General features: G+C 40.8%; 1 protein-coding gene across 2 annotated transcripts in view; it reads right to left on the reverse strand.

Moving 5' to 3' along the window:
• Positions 1-10,367: 10,367 nt before the first annotated feature.
• LOC111833651 (52 kDa repressor of the inhibitor of the protein kinase-like) overlaps positions 10,368-24,083 on the reverse strand; it is a 28,489-nt gene continuing 14,773 nt past the window's right edge. For both annotated transcript variants that reach the window (XM_023792154.2, XM_023792155.2), the window contains exons 3-5: positions 13,817-13,924; positions 13,631-13,667; positions 10,368-13,526 (exon numbers count right to left, since the gene is read on the reverse strand). In XM_023792154.2, coding sequence (XP_023647922.1) covers positions 11,623-13,526; positions 13,631-13,667; positions 13,817-13,924 — 2,049 coding nt within the window. In that variant the 3' untranslated portion in view covers positions 10,368-11,622. The remainder of the gene's footprint in view (positions 13,527-13,630; positions 13,668-13,816; positions 13,925-24,083) is intronic.

Here is a 24,083-nt window from a genome sequence, read left to right on the forward strand (position 1 = left end):
GTTAATCAGCCTCACCTGCCCTGTGTTAGTCATTACCCCTGTAGTATATTAGTTCCTGCCTTTGTTCTGTTCCCCGCTGGTTCATCGCGTCGTGTCGTGTCTCATGTCTAAGCTCGTGTCTCTGAGGTCTACGCTTGTCTATGGTTTGTCTACGTCATCTATGCCCTTGTCTAGTCTTGTCTCTGGTTTTACTTCAGTGTCGTGCTAGTTAGTTTTCCTTGTGTGTTAGTTAGTTTAGTTAATTCCTCCCTGTTTTAGTTTTGACCCCTCGTGGTCTTTTTGGTTTTGTTGTGTTTTCTGTTTTGTTTAATAAACCCTGTTTTGTTTGCTGGAGCCGCAAGTGGGTCGTCCGCCCCTTCTTTGTGCACCATGCCCCGTTCCCGTGCCGTCCAGAACCATGACAACATGATTAACTGGATTACGTTTTTCAATTGATTGACACCACTAATCATGACCAAGAATGAATACTATTCAAAATCTTGAGAGAATTTCCCCATAGGGATAAATATGGTATCAGCCATTTGTGTTGTGAACAGATTTGCAGCATTATGTGTTTTTAGGATTTGAGTGTGTTGACATTTGCACATTGAGTCATTGGCCGCCATACGAGCCTGCAATTTGGTGAAATTATCTTTTAATTATTCTTAGAGATTTATGTATTGGGAAAAATGACAAAAATATGCAGTAACCTCTCTGATCAAACTTCTCTGATCCCAGGTGAACATTATTGAATAAATCATGGACTGGGATGAGAAACTGACACTCAGTTCAGGGGATGGCAAATCTGTCCTGGAGCCTGTTTCACGAAGCAGGATTACTTGCTTAGCCAGATAACTTGCCAGATTTAAGGTAGTCTGGTCTAAATAGACCTTATTTTCATCAACTTACATTTAGCCCATACTACCTTAAATCTGGCAAATTATCTGGCTAAGCAAGTAATCCTGCTTTGTTAAACAGGCCCCTGGAGTGCTGCTATCCAACAGGTTTTCTATCCTGCTTGAGATCCTATCGGGCTGAGATCAGGTGTGGTTCATCAATGACTGGGGCTGGGGTTCCACAGAGCAGGATTTCTCAATTAGCTGCATTAAACTAGAAGTCATGATCGTCCAATAGGAGTTTAGGTTAGACGCATTCCTTCTGAACAATCATGACTTCTAGTTTAAATTAACCCAGCTAACTGAGAAATCCTGCTTCATGGAACACCTCCAGGTAGGGCAGAAAACCAGCTGGATAACAGCACTCCAGGGCCCAGTTGTTCAAAAGCAATCCAATGGGATTTTGGGTAACAGATTGGATTGAATCTTGAAAATGGGTTGTTCAAATGGAAAAGAGGGATTCTGAAATCAGATCAGATCACCTAATCCAATCTCAGTTTTAATCTAGATTAAACCTTCACTTTGTGTTGTTCAAAAGCTTGTGTTTGAATTGGGATACATTTGATCCCAAATATCAGGATAATCCTGATGCCAACACAAAGGTGGATTCAGTGTGGATTTCTGACACAAAATTAAGTACGACTTTAAAATTGACCAAAAAAGCTATGTTTGCAGGCGATGTATACATTTATTTATATTTTGTACAATTGTTGAACTAGGACAGTGGCAATGAAAATAAAGTAGGGAATAAGACATGAAGCCTTTGGGTATAGTCAAGGGAAAAAATCCCTGTAAGATATCGGTACTCAAACAAAATCTCAAAGCTCAAAAAGCTCTACTGTCCATTGTATTTTAATGAAAAGGACAATTACTATTACTCATCAGTCAGAAGTAATTTCTTACAATTGCATCCCTGATTACGGGTCCAATCTGGCCCTCATTTGGAGCGAACATTGGAGGTTGCTCTGGTTGCGCTTCATCAGGCTCAGGTCCATCATAAACATCATCAAGAGGAACATTACGCCTGGCGTTCCATGTTATGCAAAACAATACAGGCTAGTATTATACTGCATGTCACCTTGGGTTCCACCCACAAGTAGTTAAGGCATGCAAAGTGCCTTTTCAGGACTCCATTTAAGCGCTCAATTGCACATCTTGTTTTGCAATGTGCAGAGTTGAAACCTGCCTGCTCAGATGTGTCTGCAACTGGAAAAGGGGTCATCAGCCATGGTAGGACTGGATAAGCACTGTCTCCCAATATTATGCCATTTGGTCGGTTGGACTGGAGCTCTCTGTGTAGTGTGCTCTCCCTCAGGATACGTGCATCATGGACAGACCCTGGCCACTTCACAACACAGTTTGTGATGATGAGGTCAACGTTTCCCATAAGTTGGATATTGATGCTGTGCCTCCCCTTTCAGTTCACATACTGCCACTCCCTTTCATGAGGTGTTTGAATATGCATATGAGTACAATCAATGACACCAATAGTATTAGGTAAGGTCCCTAAAAGAAAGAAACTTTGCTTAGTTTGTGCCATCTGGTCATCCTTGTGAAATTAAACAAATTCATTGACCAGACTGGCCAATTCAACTGAGACAGCTTTCACCACATTAATAACAGCTGATTTGTCCACTCCCATATTGCAGTGCAATTAGGCACTGTTCCTCCACAAACAGAGCATGACTCATTTAGGTTTTGTGCTGTAACTTTGGCCTGACTAGGTCTGCAATATACTTGATATCATCTCTCCCAAAGTGAAAACAGGCATAGAGTATCTCTGTAGTGTATTGCGCAAGTGGTTTGGCGTGCTCAGCATACACTCTTTCATGGTATCTTCTCCTTCCCAACCAGTGGTAGCAATGAACAACACCTGCCATGCCAATGCCTCTGTAAATCTATGACCAAGGTGTATAAGAAATTGGTGATTTTAATTGGTCACACACCAATAAATCAACAACAAGCTGACTGGTTTGCCATGTGTTGAATTACCCCAATCAGGCACAAGGCCTATAAGATCAGTGTTAGCTACATAAAAGAGATGGAACCATGGACTCTGAAGGGCCTAATTTCACAGTGCAGAAAATCATGCACTGTTGGAAGGGTGTTAGGTGCCATTATTCCTCCATAGTAGGATGTTTCAGTTCATTAAAGGGTAGAGAAGTGACCAAGAAATGCAAACATAACATTTGGGAGGACATCACCAAGAATGTGAATGCTATAGGGGCTGGTCAGAAACGGACCACAAAACAAGTCATATTAAGATGGAAGAACCTTAAAGCAAAGGCAACAAAGGACCTTCCTGAGGCTAAAAACCCCAAAACGGGTAAGTATACAGGGGTATACAGACATTGTCCTTGACATTATTGGTAGTGACAAATCAGAAGCTTTGCATGGAATTGATGGTGTTGAAGTCGATGGTGAGCCCACAGTTATAGAAGAGGAAATATTTGTTCTCAATCTAAGTCAAGTGGTTGAGGAAAAAGGTGGATCCTCACAGGTAGAGCCAGCTGTTGTCATAGAACCTTTGAAAAGAAAGCGTAAGCATTCTTCAAACCTGGATGGTGACGCCTATGAATTGCTTCTTAAACGAGAAACTGAAAGAGCAGCAGTGCAGATTCAGCTGGCAAAGGAACAAATCCTCCTTACCCAACTACAACAAACTAAAGTCAGAATGGAAATCCAACTCCTAAAAGCAGAGTTTGAAAGAGCTGGCCTCTGTACCAATGAAGAACTGATGATCATAAATGTTCCTTATTTTAACTATTGGACATTTTTTATTATTAAAAATAACCACAGTGCATATGTGGAGAAATTATGTTTTTGTTTCAGTGGTTAATTTATTCATTCTTGTGAGACTGAAATGGAATTTGGCTGTTTAAAAATGAAATGGAAAATGTTTATTGTGGTGTTTTCTGTTTCTTCCAATTAAAACACATGATGGTTATTTGGCTACTGGTATTTTTGGTCTGCCTGTTGTTCTTTACATAGCCAACAGGCTACACTGTGGGTTCCATTTAAAGCACTAGTAAACCGGATTTGGTAATCCCTGAAAATTCTGTATTTGGAAAACAGTGATCCAGTCCACTGCTGCTTTGAAAAACTGGCATAAAAGTAAAATGGATGACCAAATCCCAGATAGCAAAACAAGGGATTTCAAAATCCGGATTACTTTGATCTGGATTAAATTGCTTGAACAGCTGGGCCAGAGTCCTGCACCGGGTCGGGTACCTGCAGATAGTTGCTGAAACGGGTGGATTTTAATGTTCTGGAAATTTACAGGTAGGTAATTCATTACACACGGGAGGGTAAGAGGTCAATTAAAACAGTATTGTAGCCTGCAAAAATAACATTTAAGCGAAAATATCTATGTATTAGACTATCATGTACAAATTGTCATCATCACAGTGTGTTCAGTATGTCGGGGGTACCTTATGGTGCTTTCGATTATTTCTCTCCAAGTCGTAACTCGGATGAAAACGTCACGAAAAACGTCACTTCCCATCGGAAACACGCTCTTTTATGACGTTGATGTCGGACAAGATTTTGTTGTCCGAGTTGCCCCTGTGATGTAATTTCAACATGGCGGCTTACACACTCAACAGTAATTCTATTTTATAAATCTTTAAAAATGTTTGTTAAATGTATTAATAGTTATAAATGTAACTGCACGTGTTTGATTTAGAGAATACCATATCATGACCGTAAACAGTATCCTATCATGCAATATCAGATTTTTACCAGACTTGTTAGTGTCTTTGGTTTGTAGTTTGTTTGCCTCTCGAAAAAAGAATATTGCTATGAATGTGCTAAAATATTTTATAAAGCTTTTAATGGGGTTTGATTAGACCGTATTTCTTGTTTGTCTCTCGGAAAAAATAATCTCACTCCAAATCTGCTAAAATATAAAGCAACAACACAGCAGCATGTTCATGGAGGCAGCCATATTTGTTCCAAGATGTGGTAGCTTGGACGGGAGATTGTCGGACGTGATGTCACTCAACTCGGAATTTCCGAGTTCCGAGAGAAAAACGAACGCACCATTAGATAACCGCCTTGACAAACATTCACATACACGTCTGAATCCTTGTTGAAGCGTGTCGTCGTGTTCTCTCTTTCACGCTCATCACAGTATGGATAGCTTAGATCTATCTGAGGTGTGGTGCTGTACTGTGCGGGTGCAGGTCTCCAAAAGTGGACCCGTGCAGGACTCTCAGCTGGGCCCAGGAAAGGAATTGCCTAACCGTGCCATAGTGCATCCATCCATTTTATCCAGTTAAAATGAGCCTGGAACCTATCACAATAAACAATGGGCATAAGACAAGGGACAATAACTTGCACACTGTAGACAATTTAGAGAACAGTTCACCTAATGATATTTTTTTTTGGATAAGGGGAGGAAATGAGTATTTTGAGAAAAACCATGTGAAAATAAAATGATGAATGTGTATACACAGACAGGGACAGAAATCAAATCCCCAATGATAGGCTGTAAGCACAAGACTATGGGGCTAGCCTTTGAGCCACTGTTTCACCCTAAATTCAATTCAATTTTATTTATTTATATAGCGCATTATCACAACATTACATTGTCTCAATGCGCTTTACATTTCTGCCTCATAAGGACCCCCCATTGAGTAAGCCAAAGGCAACGGTGGCAAGGAAAAACTCCCTAAGAGGAAGAAACCTTGGGAGGAACCAGACCCAAAGGGGGAGCCCATCCTCCAGGGGCCGGCAGATGAGTCAAACAAACAAGATGAAATGACTAAGCTAATACAGGGGTTGAAATATATGTCTCAATGCAGCGGCCGACCGGTGCAGGCACGTGGTGCTTGATGCACGATGGCAGGATTAATAGAGGCACAGCCGCAGGGAAGGATGGCGAGGCATCGTGTTGAGCCAAGGGCAGGCAGGTTGGAGGGTAGTTGCTGGTGGTGGAGGTAATTGTCTTGTAGGCAGCAGAGGCATAAATTCTTCAACGACATTGTGCTCCAGGGAGCACACCCCAGAAGGGGTGAGGGAGGAAGTAAGAAAAAAATTGTGTATTAGTCACAGTTGAGGAAACCAGAGGCAGTGCAAGCAAACTGATCGAGTGCAATATTCGTCTAGGCTCCGGCAGATCTGGGTATAGCAGCATGAGAAAGAGGGAGAGACAGGCGGGAACACAGGCATGGGGACTCCCTGAACATCAGCACTCTAGTGTAGAGCTAGAGTGACAGCACTGATGCCTCAGTTTATCCAAAGCCAATGACACCGATCCCCACCCAGCTCATCACCTCATACTGTTAGTCTGACTGGGAGTGAGGGACTAGCTTGAACCAGAACTAGGTTTCCTATACGCTAAGCTATACAAGTGCGTTTTTAATCTAGACTTGAAAAGCGAGAGTGTGCCTGAATCCCGCACATCCGCCGGGAGACCATTCCACAGCTGCGGAGCTCTGTAGGAGAATGCTCTGCAGCCTGCCGTAGCCCTGTCTACTTTAGGAACTAATAGATATCCTGCTCCTTGTGAACGAAGCAGGCGAGAAGGGTTGTAAGGGACCAGAAGATCATTGAGATATTGTGGTGCAAGGCCATTCAGAGTTTTGTAGGTCAATAGCAATATTTTGTAATCAATCCTAAGCTTGACCGGTAGCCAGTGCAGGGAAGACAGGATAGGGCTAATGTGATCAAATTTTTTAGTTTTTGTGAGAACTCTGGCAGCTGCATTTTGTACTAACTGAAGTTTATGTAGGGATCCAGATGGACAACCCGAAAGGAGGGCATTGCAGTAGTCCAATCTAGATGTTATAAAGGCATGTATTAGTTTTTCTGCATCTTGAAAGGAAAGCAGCTTCCGAAGCTTGGCTATGTTCCGTAGATGGTAAAATGCCGTACTGGTAATGCTATTTATGTGAGCACTGAAGCAGAGGTCGGAGTCTACCAGGACACCAAGATTTCTGACCACTGTTTTAAATTGAGTAGGGAGGCCGCTAGGGTTGGGGTTTACAAACTTATTGCGGGCCTCCTTAGGACCGATTAAAAGAACCTCAGTTTTTTCAGTATTTAACATGAGGAAATTCCTTGCCATCCAACAACGGATGTCTAGCAGACAGTCGGCTAAAGAAGAGAGCTGGGATGCGTCACTAGGTTTGACAGATAGATACAATTGTGTATCATCAGCATAACAATGAAAATTAACACTGTAATTTCTAATTATGTTACCAAGCGGTAGCATATATAGATTGAACAGTAGTGGGCCCAACACTGATCCCTGCGGGACACCATATCTTACTTTAGTGGCTATGGATGACTCATTGTTTACATGGACAAACTGGTAACGATCAGTTAAATACGAACGAAACCACAGTAGTGCTGTCTCTTTAATGCCAATCAATGTTTCCAACTGGTCCAAAAGAATATTATGGTCTACAGTATCGAATGCTGCAGTTAGATCCAGTAAGAATAATAGCGATATACAGCCACGGTCGGAAGCCATAAGCAAGTCGTTTATCACTTTGATTAAGGCCGTTTCTGTGCTATGATTGGGTCTGAAACCAGACTGATATAGCTCGTTAGCATTATTATCTTGGAGAAAGGAAGACAGCTGGTGAGCAACAACTTTCTCTAGAATTTTAGAAATGAAGGGAAGATTTGAGATGGGTCTATAGTTTCCTAAGTCACTAGGTTCAAGATTTGGTTTCTTTAAGATAGGTCTAATAACAGCCATTTTAAAAGATTTAGGAACATATCCAAGACTAAGAGATGAGTTTAAGAAATTTAACAATGTAGTGCTAATCAGTGGTGCAATTTCCTTAAGTAGATTGGTGGGTATTGGGTCAACAAGGCTAGTAGTGGGTTTGCAAGAGGAAATTAACTGAAGGAGTTCTGTCTGCACTACAGGAGTGAAACATTCAAAGGTGTTATCATTAGTACTAATAACACTAGCGCTAGCAGAGGATTGGTGGTTGTGTGCAATCGTGGGCGTGCTCGTGATGGTATGTCTAATCGTGGTTATTTTATTATTAAAAAACGCAATAAAGGCATCACTACCAAGAGCTTCTGGGACTTGTTTGTTTAAGATTGAACGATTCTTTGTTAACCTAGATACAGAATCAAATAGGAATTTAGGATTGGTTTTGTTATTTTCTATTAGTTTAGAGAGATACATAGACCTAGCAGTCATTAGTGCATGTCTATACTTAGACAGGCTCTCTTTCCAGGCAAATCTAAAAACTTCTAATTTTGTTGACCGCCATTTGCGTTCTAGCTTTCGTGAAGCTTGTTTAAGTTCACGTGTACGGTTAGAGTACCAGGGGGCAGGTTTCTTATCTCTATGTTTTATTTTCTTGAGTGGTGCTACATGATCAAGAGTGGTACAAAATGATTCTACCATGTTCACGGTTACCTGTTCAAGTTCATTTACGCATGACACTTCAGAGGTTAGGTTAAAGGACTGTGGGAGCTGTTCCAGAAAAGTTGCAGCGGATAATGAGGCTATGGAACGTCTAGTATCGTACCTCTGGCCTGGGGCCTTAGGGGAGTTATGTTGTATTTGAAATGTTAAAAGGTAATGATCTGAAAGTAGAGGATTCTGAGGGATAATTGATATGTGTTCTACCAGGACACCATGACTAAGAATCAGGTCTAGGGTGTGGTTACAGGCATGAGTTGCCCCAGTTACATTCTGATGTACACCGACAGAGTCAAGAATGGTAGTAAATGCTTTTGTTACTGGATCACTTTCATTTTCCATATGAATATTAAAATCACCAACAATCAAGGCCTTGTCGGTAGTAACCACCAAGCTTGTTAAGAAATCTGCAAATTCCTTAAGGAAATTGCTATAGGGGCCTGGCGGTCTATACACAATGGCAATGGTGATTGGAGGTGTAGAACTACACTTAGATGTGCTAGCAAGACTTAGAATAATAAATTCAAACGTACTAAAGCTATAACCAGTATTTTCACGCACTCCTAGGTCGGTCTTAAATATTGCAGCAACTCCACCACCTTTGCGATCGGGTCGAGGATTATGCCTATAGCTATATTCAGCTGGAGTGGATTCATTTAGTGCCATGAACTCATTCGGTTTTAGCCAAGTCTCAGTAAGACATAGGGCACTAAGATTAGAATCAGTAATGATTTCATTTACGAGCAATGTCTTAGGAGCCAGCGATCTAATGTTCAGGAGTCCAAGTTTTAGGTTTGCATTACACCTACTATCCAGAGTTGAAATAGGTCTAATTTCTTTAAGGTTTGTAAGACATGAACTACGATGGAATGACCCCCCACGATTAAAACCGCGGGGAACAGACACAGTCTCAATAATATGAAGCCTGGGTGACGACTCTAAGCGACTAGCAGGCGGTCGGTTAAGCCGTTTTGCCTGCCGCCTTGGCTTGGCTCTGGTTAGTCAGCAATCAGCCCTAAGACTGTGAGCTATGCTTTTTGACAGGAGATCGGCACCAGCCCACGTGGGGTGAATACCGTCCCTCTTCAAAAGCCAAGGCCTACCCCAGAATGTCCGCCAATGGTCTATATAACCCACACCATTTATCGGGCACCATTCCGACAGCCAGCGATGCAGCGACGACAATCTGCTGTACATTTCATCGCCACGTCTAGCAGGGATGGGGCCAGAGCATGTTACTGACGCGGACATCTTCTTCGCAAGGCTGCACACCGCTATGAAATTTGCTTTAGTGATCTCCGATTGCCTCAACCGTACATCATTTGTGCCGACGTGGATAACAATATGCGAATACTTACGTTTACTCTTAGCCAGCACTTTTAAGTTTGATAAGATGTCGGTCGCTCGGGCACCAGGGAGACAATTAACTACAGTACGGCCGCTGGAGTCGCTACTCTCACGTTTCTTAGCATAGAATCACCGATTACCAGAGCGCTTTCAACAGGCGGCTCAGTGGGTATTTCACTGAGTGGGGAGAACCTGTTGGAAACGTGAATGGGTGAATGGTGCCGGTGTGAGTCCTGTTTGGACTTACGGCTATGCCGCCGGGTCGTCACCCACTCGCCTTGCTGCGAAGGCCCTGCTGCCGGAGCCGGGGGAGACTGGCTCACTATAGCGGACATATCTGGAGCTGCTAACACTGCGTCAATAAAACTCTCACTCTCCTGAATCTCCCGTAACGTCCGGATGCGTCCCTCTAAGTCTGCGATGTTCTCCGTCAGCCTGGCAACTAGCTTACACTTATCGCAGACAAATGTACCGCTAATGACGGGAGAAGAATAACTAAACATACTGCACTCGGAGCAAACGACAGGAGCCATAGTGATATACTTACGTTTAGCGGGGAATTAATCCGTTGTGGATTTGGAAGATTATCAGGAGACTATTAAGCTTGCCAAGATTTATCCGATTGCTTAATTATAACTCTAAGTATTATTTGGGTTATAGTTATAGTTATAGTTTAAAAGTTTGCGCGGTAGCAACCAGTCTCGCTCACGCAGGAAACAGCACACAGGAAACAGCAAACAGGAAACACCATAAATAGTTACACCTATTTTATTTGTTTTTTCTTTTATTTAAAGACAATATCAAATGGGTTTCCTTTATACAAAACAAAGTTTTATGCTTCATCACAAAAATAAACAAGGGTAAAAAAAAACATGGTTTCACTTATTTGCTGTCAATATTAAGTATGAAAATAATTATTTTACATTTTAAATAAACTTTAAAATAGACTGCTTCAGTCCATTTTTAACAAACATAAAATACCACCTAATATTGAATTGATTCAAAATGTGTTTATAGTACTGTTTCATTTTTAAAATACAGAAAAGATGTTCCCTTCAAATTTTGCCAGCTTTACTAGAGCATGTCACTTCATCTTCTTCAGAAAACTGTACTAACGGCCATAAAATATGTACCTAATATGCAAAATAATAAAGATTTCTCTGACTTCTGCAAAACAATCATTTTCAACATTCTCCACAACCCATGCAACAAACATTTTTATTGGTACAGTCAAAGGTTTTTCCATACATCTTTCATATTTTAAATACTAATGATACCCACATGTGGTTAGTTACTGGATGCAGTTTTTCTCAACAGGTTATTTTTAAGTAATGGCAGCAAATATTCAGTAGTTTCCTAAACAGGATACTGCCTACAATTTCATTCCATTATCTGGACAGAAAATGGTAGTACATTCATTAGCTAACTGACTTGATATTAAAACAATTAAATATAAAGGATATAAACTTCACATTTGTTCCGTCATTCTGCACAGCTGCCTGGAATTATACTATTAATATATAAACCAAAGCTGTTTTAGTTGTCAAATGATATGACAAGCTAAAAGGGAAAAAAATGAAACTACATGCGTGTTACAATTCAGGATCTCAATATGACAAAATACTCAAAGTAGTTTATTACTACAATCAAAACTTAAGCATGCTGCGTTCAACATCTTTGAGCTAAGAAATAAGTTAAATGCATATGTTATGTACAGTTTACATCCTGTGATAAAACGGTGATCAAATGGTCAAAAACAACTAAGCAACATAAACATTATAAACTGAATACCAGAAAGTAAGTTTTATATTTAAAGAACGTATACTTGGATATACACAAGCTGGAGCTGTGTGAAAAGCAAAACAAAACCTTTAAGATTCCAAAACCCATTCCTATAACAGACTGTTCAGCAGATCTATTAGGTTCTTGCTTTGCCAAATCACCAATGAAGAAAATAAAGCATAATTAGGTGGGACCTGTTGTCTTCCACACTGGTGTAAGGCACGTTCAGCTGTCTGTTACCTCCAGCTCAGTTTCCCTTTCTGGATACAGTTTGTTGTAAGTATCGACCATTACGTCCAAGTCATACTTAATATCATAATTGATGTTAAGCAGTGCCAAGCTCTTGGACCTTTGGTTGATGGGTGTGTCTGCAAGGTAGGCATTCATTCGCTTACGGGCTGTCTCACACTTGGGACTTTCAAGTCGCAGGACTGGCAATGTGCACAGGACTTTAAGAAAGGCATGGACATTAGGGAAGAACTTCACCTCTGACAGCTGGAGTGTTTCCTGGATAGTGGAAGGCAAGCTTATCTCCTTACCTCTGTGCTTCCATTTGATCCTCCAACAGTGTAACTCTGCAGGGAGTGTGTCTGGGTTGGGTAGGTCATTCCGGTACATGTCCGCATTATTCTCTTCAGATGTATTGAACTTCAGCTGCCTCATGACTGCAGGAACTAAGGAAAGGCACTTGAGAGCCTTTAAGTGATTCTCTGAAAAGACCTCCTTTAGTTCTTGCATGACATGCCCAACCACTGGAATGGTCAAGTGCTCTTTAAAGTAGCCCTCTGGCTGGATGTCTACTGTGACTTCTGCACGTTGCTTCCGGAAATACAGTCGGGGAACCTTCACTGAAATCTCCATGGCAGCAGCTAGGTTAACTGCTTCTTCAAACCAGAACTCATGGTACACCTCAATGTTATCCAAAACTTCATTCAGTGAATGCAATACAGCTGTCAAACTGTTGGCAGCAAAGTACACATCCAGAGTCATTCCTTGCAGGTTCTTTCCAAATGCTCTTGTGAAGGACAGGGCATTTTTCAGCACTACTAACGTCACTACAAATTCAAAGTCTGACAGAGCTTCAGAAATTATATACGCATCGTTGGCTAACTGGTCGCTCCATCTGCAGTCCTCATTGTCGTGAATACTGTCCATGCACAGCAAAATGGATTCTAGTAAGTCTACTGCCAAATCAAATATATCATGTCTCTCTGTCCATTTAAGACGACAAGCCTCTTTGAGATCATTGGCCTTCTCATTGTTGCCCTGGTAGAATATGGAAATGGCATGCTCTAACTCAGTTTGTAATGAAGGTGATCTGCTGAAAAATGAGTCTACCTTTTTCAGTGTTGACATAACAACTTGCACTCTACTCAGGGGCAAACTGTTAGCCAGATAAACATTGAGTGCACAAGTAGAACAGGGAGTATATATTGCCATGGGATACTTCTCCATCAGTTTAGCTGCAATACTTTTGATCTTTCTAACAAATACACCAGAGGCAACATGGGCTTGACCACGGCAACACTCCATGTCTAGACCCCACTTCTCAATGATTAGGTTTACCAGCTTCCCAGTGAGGACCTCCTCATCCTCTTCAAAAGGCAGAAATTCTATGAATTCCTCACGGAGGCAGCTGTTACTGTCAACAAAGCGAAGGAATATGGGCAGGTAAAGCCCCTCAGGAAACTGGACCAAATCACCAGTGACTATTGAGAAGAATCGCCCATCTCTGGCCTCATGGAGCAGTTCTTCACGGACACATCCTTCACATACCTCAAGCATCTGTGCCTGCTGGGTGAAGGGGCAGTACTCAGCATTCACAGCTGTGGTTTCAAATCTTTTCCTCAGTACTTCATCCCCTGCATTGATGCGATATTCCAGCAAGGCTTGAAAATTGCTTGGTGTGAAACATTCACTCTTCTCTTCGTTTTCTACATGAAAGTTTAATGGGATGTTCTGCTTTCCAGTAACAATAATAATTTCAAAAAGGGATTTCAGGTAATCCCTCAGCTCTTTTTCCTCTGCAGTTAACAGAGGGATATCCTCATTGTTCTTCCTCATCTCTTCCTCATCTTCACCTGTTACATTTTCATTTCTAATTTGTGGTTGTTCAACAGCATCTTCCACTGGCATAGTGAGGAGGAGGAAGAGGACGAGAGAGAGTGAGCAATCAAGCAACTTGATGTGTTCATTATATACTATAGTTTATATTTAAATGATGAAAACTTACACCGCCTCTCTTTTATCTTCCTGATTTCCTCTTCAGTCTGTTTAAAAATAATGTATGTCCATCATATTCAGTTCTTTTAAAAAACAAGCAGTCCTAAAAATGCTTGTCCATTAGAATGCATAGAAATAAAGCATTCGAATAAGCAGAAAAAAGATCAGAGGAACAAAAACAAATTTAAACACTTACTAGTTCTTTAATTCGTTTTCGGTGTCTGCTGTGTGGATTGTTCAAATGGCTGGTCAGGTCAAAAATGGTGGGAATGGCTGTATCTTTAAGTACTGTCCGATATGGGCTCTGGAACACATACAAGATTAAATTTATTAATCCTAGATTCTTTATATATCAGGGTAGAGCACAAAGGCAGTCACCCATTTCTAGAAATTATGTCATTGAGATTTACACAAGTCAACACGGCCACAGTGCAATGGCTGAACCTCGCCTTAGATGAGCTACGTTTGTAATCTCCTGTCAGGTAATTGTCATGCAAAGCCTTAAAACATAGTAAAACTGTCATTAGGGTGAAATCAACAAGCAATACTTACTCCGACATTCAAAGTTTGGGGTCACTTAGAAATTTCCTTGTCTTCCATGAAAACATACATGAAATGAGTTTGAATAGGAAATATAGCTAAATAAATAGGAAATGGTCATTGACAAAGTTAGAAATATTTTTTTTTATTAAAATAATTGTGTTTTTCAAACTTTGCTTTCATCAAACAAGTCTTCCATTTGGAGCAATTACAGCCTTGTAGACCTTGGGCATTCTAGATGTCAAATTGTTGAGGTAATCTTGATGAGATTTTATCCCGTGCTTCCTGAAGCATCTCCCACAAGTTGGATTGGCTTGATGGGCATCTCTTAGGTATCTTTCGGTCAGGCTGCTCCTATAACAGCTCAATAAAGTTGTGATCCGGTGACTGCTGGCCACTCCATTATACGCACACAATACCAGCTGAGTGCTTCTTCCCTAAATAGTTCTTGCATAGTTTGGAGTGGTGTTTGGGTCACTGTCCTGTTGTAGGATGACCATGGCACATGGTGCCATCCGCAGGATATAGTATGGCCTTGCAAAATGAAGTGATACCCTTCCTTCAAGACCCATTTTAGCCTGTATAAATCTGCCACTTTACCTTCACGAAAGCAGCCCCAAGACTGCCTCCACCATGCTTGACAGATGTTGTCAAGCACTCCTCCAGCATCCTTTCATTTTATCTGTATCTCTCAAATGTTCTTCTTTGTGATCCGAACACCTCAAACTTAGATTTGTCTGTCCATAGCACTTTCCCCCCCCCAATCTTCCTCTTTTCAGTGCCTTTGTTCATTTGCCCATCTGTCTTTTATTTATATTTCCCATTCTGAGATATGTCTTTTTTGTGGCTACTATTTAATGAAGCTGCTAGCTTCATTATTTTCTGTTTCCAAAATAAAAAGTGGTGTTCCTAAAGAAGTTTTGCTGCTGAATTCAAATCTGACTTCAGTTTCTTTCCAGCACGTACAGTTTTTGAGAAAAACAGAAATGAAATTTTGTATAGTCAATCTATAACACTGCACAACCTTCTTTTTTTCTTTTTTTAAAGTTCTACTTCCTGAAAAGTTTTTACTGATTGCGACAAGTACCTGGTGGCTAGGCACAAATATATTTTTGGTTTTGCTGCAACACTAAGGAACTCTCAGAAATAGACAGGTAACTGTGTACTGGCAATAACGTATTTAATCGGGTTTATGTTTCTCATACAATATTAAGTTTAACATAATTAGAAGTGTTTTGCTCTTGATTTTCATTCGTATTCAATGTCAGGTGCATCACGTTGCAGTGTCCAACAGTAGTAAGCAGAAATATTTGTACCTGGTGACAGCAAACACCATTCTGTAACACCTAAATTTCTCATTCGTGGGATAATAAAAGGTTTATTCTATTCTATTTCTGCAGTCTCTAACCAGATCGTTTAATTCTGACTGTTATGAGTTGTGGATCACCTGATGAGCACGGTTCAAAATTCGGATCATTGTCACTGCCAGTTCCCTGCATTGCAGTTTCTTCATCTGCTTCGTCTAAGGTACATTCCTCTGGTGGTTTTGGAATTTGAAGACTGTTGTCATGTGGCACGGGTCTCATTGCTAAAGGCAGATTAGGGTATTCAACTGACTTCTTGTTTTTAGCACAGAAACCAGATACATTAAACAGAAGTAACAGTCCGTCACATGGTCTTTCTGTTCTTGTCATATCATCGGGACAGCAAACAGCATTGCCTTTCGAGTGCCTCTGAGCCAGGCTCTTGTCGCACAACAAATGTGAGGCATCCATTCCTTGTCTCGATCATCGATTTTATAGCCGAGGTACAGATGATATGCTTTCTTCACAAGAGTAGTCACTAAGCATCTCTAAGGTGCAAGCATATATTCACCATAAATATAGAAGAATCTTATGACATTGACGAGACATATCGACCGACACTAATCATACTGCAAACACCTATAGCATCTAGCTTACTTATTACATTGCTACTGAGGCAATGCTATATTCTGAAACAATACATACACACTATCAGGTCTTTATTAACCCAATGAGCAGCATCTGTGTATGCAAGCCACTTTTATAGCCTGCTGCCCAGGCTGCAAACTTCCACAGAACAGCTTCCAACCTGGCCTTTTTACATTTCACATTCCCAGACTGTACAAAACATTGTTAATGTTTCTTAATGAAATGAAAAATTTTGGACACAAAAATAAGAAAAATACATAACAAAACTGAAGATTTCGATGAAACGGTACGTAATGGGCAAATTTGGATGCGATTTTACATTTACATTTACAGCATTTGGCAGACGCCCTTAGCCAGAGCGACTTACATTAAGTGCTTTAAGACTCTACAATGAATTTTTCCCGATACTAGCTCAATAATTTTTCATGCCAAAAATCTATAAGGAACACCCAACAGCAAAAACTTTGTTGTGCAGTGTTATGGTTAGAGTCAGTTTGTGCTGCTCCGTGTGAAGGGAGTAGTACATAGCATTGTACGAGATCTTCACTTTCCTGGTAATTTCTCAGACAGAATAACCTTCATTTCTCAGAACAAGAATCTTCTGAGACTCATCAGTATAAAGTTTTTTTTTTCTGTCCATTTTGAGCTTGAAATCGAACCCACAATTACTGATGCTTCAGATACTCACCTAGTCCAAAGAAAGCCAGTTTTATTGCTTCTTTTATTTTATTTTCATCTGTGTCAACATAATTGGAAAAAGGTCTTCTAATGAAAAACCTTTTAAACCTATGTAGATATTCCATTAAAAACAGCCGTTTCCAGCTATGATAGTCATTTACAAAATTAACAATGTCTACACAGTTTTATTATGTATTCTAATGGACAAAAAACTTTTTTTTTTCCCCTTCACAAGGAAATTTCTAAGTGACCCCAAACTTTTGAATGGGTTCCTTCTCTTATTCTACCTGTAAAGAGTTTTCATAAATTTAAAAATTAAATTTACAATGATGCTCAGCAAACAAATATTCACCCTGAAGGTGAAGTCTAGAGAAAGAGGTGTTACCTTTATTCAACATATCAATTCCCTACACATCTATACAGGCAAAGAAAATTAATACATTGTGAAAACATAAAACATTAGGGCTGTAACGGTACATGTATTCGTTCCGAACCGTCACGGTACATGGGTCACGGTTCGGTACATGATGTCGTACGGAGAATACGCGGTACGGCGGAGAATACGCGATTAAAGCAATGCGGAACTAAATTTACTAGCATGAGTTTCATACGGAAACATTTAACAGCGACCTTTAAAAAGTTTAGCTTCAAGCTGATTCGCATCTCGTGAAAGCGCTCATAACATGGCTACTGAAAACGGTACAGATGAGCTGGAAGACCCGCCTGCATCTTTTAAATCAAGCGTGTGGGATTATTTTGGGTTCCCAGTGAATTACGACGGCAATGGAGTGCGAATCGTAGATCGGACAAAGACAGTGTGTCGGCGTTGCTCGGCACCTGTAGGGTGTGTGTGTGGAAACACATCAAATATGATAACAGATCTTCGACGGCATCACCCAGATGTGAAAATAACCACCGGAGCGAGGCAAAAAAAACCCGGAGTCCAACTGCTGCTCCCAGCAGTTTTTAAACAGCCTCTAGATGCCAGTGCAGACAGAACTAAAAAAATTACAGAAGCAATTGGAATTCATATTTCATCAGCTATGCAGCCTTATGCAGTGGTAGATGACCCCGGCTTTAAGTATTTATTAAAAGTGCTCGAGCCTCGTTACAACATTCCATCCCGTGTGCACATGAGCCAGGCAGTGGTTCCTGCACTGTACCGGCATACACGAGCTGTGATCGAAAGTGAGCTGGCCGCTGCACCTGCTGTAGCGTTAACAACTGATTTATGGACCTCTCGTGCTACAGAATGCTACCTCACAGTGACCGCCCACTTTATCAGCTCTGAGTGGGAAATGAAAAATCCTGTTCTCCAAAACGCGTCCTGTTTATGAAAAGCACACTACCGCTCACCTAGCTGAGAAGCTACAAGAGACAGTAGCAGAGTGGAAATTAAAAGGGCCTACAACTACCATCGCAGTAACCACAGACAATGTGGTTGTTAATGCTATAAGTGAAGCAGGACTGGGTCCACATATAGGGTGCTTTGCCCATACTTTAAATTTAGCATCACAAAAAGCAATGGCAATCAACCAGGTATCTCGACTTCTAGGGAAAATCAGAAGAGCAATTTCTTTTTTCCATCGAAGCACAACAGCAGCTAATATTTTAGAACTCAAGCAGGAAATGCTTCACTTGCCAAAACACTCTCATCAACGATGTGCCCACACGCTGGAACTCAAGCTATGACATGGTTGAGCGGTATCTAGAGCAGCAAACTGCTGTCTACTCCGCTCTAACAGAGCGGGCCCTCAAAAACAAGGAGATTTCCTACCTGTGTGACCAAGAGGTCAGTGTAGGGGAGAAGGTGATAGAGATTATGAAGCCATTGAAGACCATCACTACAATACTGAGCACTGAAACAACACCATCAGTTTCAATTATCCTACCCCTCAAAACAATGATCCTAAAGTCCATGGAACAAAAAGATGTTGACACTCCTACTGCAGGGCTTGTCCTTTAAGGTGCGCAATTGCGCGTGCACGCCATCACGCGCCTAAAATGGTGAGGAGCTGCGCAAAGAAATGCGCGCCTATCAATAAAAAAGAATTCAATTGTACGCGCCTTTTGTCACGTGACCACTCGACGCTCCACGGAATTATTCATAACAACAATGGCGTCGAAAAAAAGCATAGATAACAAGGGTCATTCGTGTCAGAATGCAACGTTTTTGGGGAGGGGAGCGATGGTTGGTGTTAAACAATTAATTCATAACGAATTAATTAATTTTAGCCTACCGTTTCCACTACCTGACCCGCATGGTCTTTGTTTTACCCATAACCAAACCATAAATAAATAAAGATGTTACACACAAATTACCACCTGTCAATCACTTTTTCCGCGGGACTCTGGCAGGAATAGGCACAGTGATCTGTGTCGTTATAATGGCGTCGACAAACTCGGTTGGTAAAAAAAGGTGCAAATTCACCTTTCTGGCAATACTTTAGCTTTAGACCGAATGAAACAGGACAGCCACGAGATACGCCTGAAGTGGTGTGTAGGATTTAGATGCGCAGACGTTCTGTTCGTTATGGTAAAACCATGAAAAAGGCATATTTGGTGTAGTTTATTCAATCTAATTTAATTTAAAAAAAAAAAAATTCTGCTGTTTCTGTATGCTTCATTTATTAATGTAAACGAACTAGTTTGTGTAATTCGTTTGGAGTTCACTGTAATTTGTATTGTGATCGCTATAACAACTTCCTTGTTATTATTTCCTCATAATAATAATAATAATATAAGTAAAGATGCGGAAATTGAAAGCATGCATTTAATTTGGCTATATAGTGTGATTAAGTGGTGTGTTTTTCGTGAGCTGGTTGCTGCTGCAGCGGGGGTGGGGCGGAGGATCGCGATGTCGGCTCAGCATCGTGATGTCTATCGGCGATGGACGATGGCATCTACTATCGACCCAACCCTATTGTCCAACTCTTAATATTGAGCTATCCCCACTCCTAGTCCTAGTCCAACAGCAATATCCTTGGCTACTGTCATTACTCACCCTGTGGTCTAGTTACAGATTATATCCTGGAAGGCAACCTACTCAAAAATACTCAAGCACTTAAGAGATGGCATCTTCATAACTAGTTAGTCTTAGCTGTATACATGTTAAGGATTGGCTGCTGCTGGGATCGACTGCTGATGTGTTTTTCATCCAAGAATTAAGTTTTCAGAGAAGACACTGGCTAACAAATGAATTTCAGTGGAGAAACAGAATTTGGCTCATACAAATTATTGGATGCCATCTCTAAGTTTTGGCCCATATAATCTTAATATTATGGTGCTCTTCCCCTCTGAGCCTTCTGCAGCAAGTGTTATGCAAATTGAGGACAATCTCCAAAGTATTGATGCAAAAAAGACTGAATTCTGAATTGCAAATTTTATTCACCAATAAAAAGTGATTCACTTTAAATGGGTTTCTACAAAATATGTTAAAGCATTAAAACTAGGATAAAACAACTAACACTAGGACTTTTTGGATTTTGTCCCATTGCACCAAAGTCCAACCACATTTTAGGCGCACAAAAAAGGTAAAATTGTGCACCTAGCACTTTTAGGGTGCACAAAAAAAATTGTGCACCTAGCACTTTTTAGGTGCACAAATTTGTGTGCGCCTGCATTTTTCAAAGGACAAGCCCTGCTACTGCCAGAGAAATCAAGCATGTCATCAGTGAAAACGTGCAAAACAGATACTCTGACCCTGGTCTTCAGGACTTTCTTCACAAGTGTACTGCTCTTGATCCAAGATTCAAGAAACTTCCTCATTTGGATCCTGCCTGTCATCAAAAAAATCTATGACAATCTCATCACAGAAATTCTGAGCAATACAGAACAGGTATGTATTATGTATCTTATATTAAGGTTGATATTTTATATGAAAATACCTCATAATAATTTCTTCTGTCCTAATTGACCTAATTATCACTATCTTTCTTTTTGTGATTTAACACTATAGGATGTGAGTGAATGCACTACATATACTGGCCAGTCCAACTCCAGTGACATCAGAGCCAGCATCTTCCCCTCCTACAAAGGAGGTCAGCTATGGCTGAACTTTTTGACTCACATTTTCAATCTGGTCAGAGGAGTAAGCCTGATTTGAAGCAGCAGTTGAGGGAGGAAGTGTATGCCTACATGGCAAAAGAATGTGTTTCAATCGATTCCAACCCACTTGCCTGGTGGAAGGCTCATGAGTCTGTTCATCCTAATCTGGCCATGATGGCAAAATGTTTTCTGGCTGTACCAGCCACCTCAGTCCCCAGTGAAAGGGTTTTTTCAACAGCAGGTGACATAGTAACTGCCAGCCGATCGGCCCTTGCAACAGACAATGTGGACAAATGAATTTTTTTGAAGAAAAACTTAAAAATAAAATCTGAAGTCTGAGCACCTTTCAGAGGTATATAATTGACTGATACAACATTCAATCACACAGTTAATCACAAATGTGATTTGTTTTACTTAAATGAATAATACTTGAATAACTTCATTTTTTTGTAAAATATTAAGAAATGTTTTTTCAGTGCATACTTTCACTGTGAGTTTGCTGTTTTCACTACATAGTAGATGAAAATGTGAAAATATTCTTGTGCCTTATTTTTGAAAAAAAGAAACTAAAGTTGCCAGTTGGCAAAAGAATGCCATACCTGCCATCTCACTTACTCTCTATTAGGTAAGACTAATATTAATTGCTAATTTCTATTAATAACACAAGATGTTTCAGTTGTTTTTTGTCATCCATACATGAAAATATAAGCAAGAGTGTGTGTTTACTGGTTAACACTGCTGTTTATTTAAAATAAACGAAAACAAACCAAGGCTCATGCTTTAGAATTTTTTGTTACTTAACTTCACTGTATCGGAACCGTACCGAACCGTGATGTCAGAACTATAGTGTGAACCGAACCGTGACCTGTCTGTACCGATACACCCGTATAAAACATGCAACTTTTTCTCAAAAATATCCTCAAACATCTCAAGGACACATATGCAGTAGCCATTTAATATATCTTAGAAGTTGTCTATCATTGTGTAGCATTCACATATAGTCATATTTCAAACAATACAGTCCATCCAGGATTTCGTGATTCTGTGATCAGAAAAATTTACGCAAAATCACCTCTTGGCCATATCCTCAGGAAATCTGGTATTCAGTTCCAGTGTTACACTGGTGACACCCGGCTTTGTCTACTAAGCCTTATGGCGCTTTTCCACTGCATAGTACGGCACGACACGGTTCAGTTCAGCTCACTTTTGGGGGGTTTTCCACTGGGAACAGTACCTGGTACCTGGTCCTTTTTTTAGTACCACCTCAGCCGAGGTTCCAAGCGCGCCGAACCGTTACCAAAACGTGACGTGTAAACTCTACTGGTCACTGATTGGCCGGAGAAAATCGTCATTACTGCGTCACTGAACTTGCGACACGAGACACAACAGACCCGCTAGATTTTTAGCACAGCCAGCGAAGGTTCGGACGCACCATTTTGTTTTAACTAAAAATGGTCTTGCTGTTAAAAACATCCACATGCCGAAAATGAAGAACACCATTCCGTCGATATGCTCCATTGTTGTGTGTTTGTTTGTGGCGCATTTACGATGATGTCACGGCAATAGAGGCGGCGCAACTATAACGACACGTGAATAATCCCGCCCACTCTAAAGCGGCACTAAACTGCAGTCGAAATGCAAACTGAGCCAAACCAAGGTGAGCTGTACTGAACCGTGCTGTGCCGTACTATGCAGTGGAAAAGCGCCATAACTGTACTCTTTCAGCGTCCTCCCTTTCTGTCTAATTCTGGCTCTCATCTAATTTTTCCAAACTTTCCTAGTAGGGAAACTGCTTCATTCAGACCGTACAGTTGACAATTTCATTGTTCCTCTGTCCCTCCAGGTTATAAGTCTGAGTATCATCCTGGATAGTAGAATCTGACCTGTTACACCACTCTACACGTTGTTTACAAAAATCTGATGTGGACCTATGTGTATCTATCAAAGTTTGGTCTATGCCATCTCTTAAATTTAACAACACTGCTATTCTTGTACATGCTCTGGTTGTATCTCACACTAATTACAGCAATGCTATCCTCTTCCCTTCCACATAAACGCCACCACAAACCTCAGCTTATTCAGAATTCAGCTGCCTGTGTCATTACCAGAACCCCTTCAACAGACCATACACATGGAGATAAGTATTGAGACCCCTGGCCATTACACTTACAAGAACTTTTATGACATCCAACCCTAAATCCATAGGCATCAATATGGAGTTGCCCCCTCCCACTATCCCCTTTGCAGTTACAATAACTGTCACTCTTCTGAGAAGGCTTTCCACAAATTTTGGAGTGTGTCTGTGGGAATTTTTGCCCATTCATCCAGAAAAGCATTTGCGAGGTATGTTACTGATGTTGGACTTGAACACCTAGCTTGCAATCTCTGTTCTAGTTCATCCCAAAGGTGTTTGACAGGATTGAGGTCAAACCGCGTGTGCAGGCCAGTCAAGTTCTTCCACACCAAACTCACCCAAGTACGTCTTTATGGACCTTGCTTGAACAATGCAGTCAGGCAGATAAGATTCTCCTCGCATCTGTTGAACCCAAACCCGTCCATCAGACTGCCAGATAGAGAAGCTTGATTTGTCACTCCACATAAGATGTTTCCACGGCTCCAGAGTAGCCTGCAAATTCGTCATTGACTTTGTTTTCCCTTAACACATCCACTTTGAAATAATACCACTTACAGTTTACTGTGGAATATCTAGCTGGGAAGAAATTTCACAAACCGACTTGCAAAGGTGGCATCCTATGACAGTACCATGCTTCAATTCACGGAGCTCTTCAGAATGATCCATTCTTTTACAAATCTTCGTAAACCTGACTGCATGTCTAGATTCTTAATTTTATACACGTGGCAATTGATCCGAATGAAACACCTGAATTCAATGAAACTCTCTGATCTCCTTCACATCTGCACACCCTTCCACAACCGTAGGTCTTCTTCCTCCATCAATTTCACTAAACCTTCTGCGCACCTGACTACTGAGAGTCAGAACGTTTAGTCGTGCTGCTCCTCACCTCCGTCCCTCAATACATATATATTCTTTCTCTTCCTAATGTACGACCCCTGGCAATTGCATTGCATTTATTTTAATAAAATGGTTATATGTAGTGGCAGAGTTAGTAAATTTATAAAGTTTAGTTTTAATGTTTGGCAGTGGTTTCGATTTTATATGCGTTCAGCATGGAGACAATAAGGCTGTTTAAAATTAGTGTATGGGAAAAACAAAAAAGTATTAAA

The sequence above is a fragment of the Paramormyrops kingsleyae genome, chromosome 17 (assembly GCF_048594095.1).
Source record: "Paramormyrops kingsleyae isolate MSU_618 chromosome 17, PKINGS_0.4, whole genome shotgun sequence".
In the NCBI taxonomy this organism is placed as follows: domain Eukaryota; kingdom Metazoa; phylum Chordata; class Actinopteri; order Osteoglossiformes; family Mormyridae; genus Paramormyrops; species Paramormyrops kingsleyae.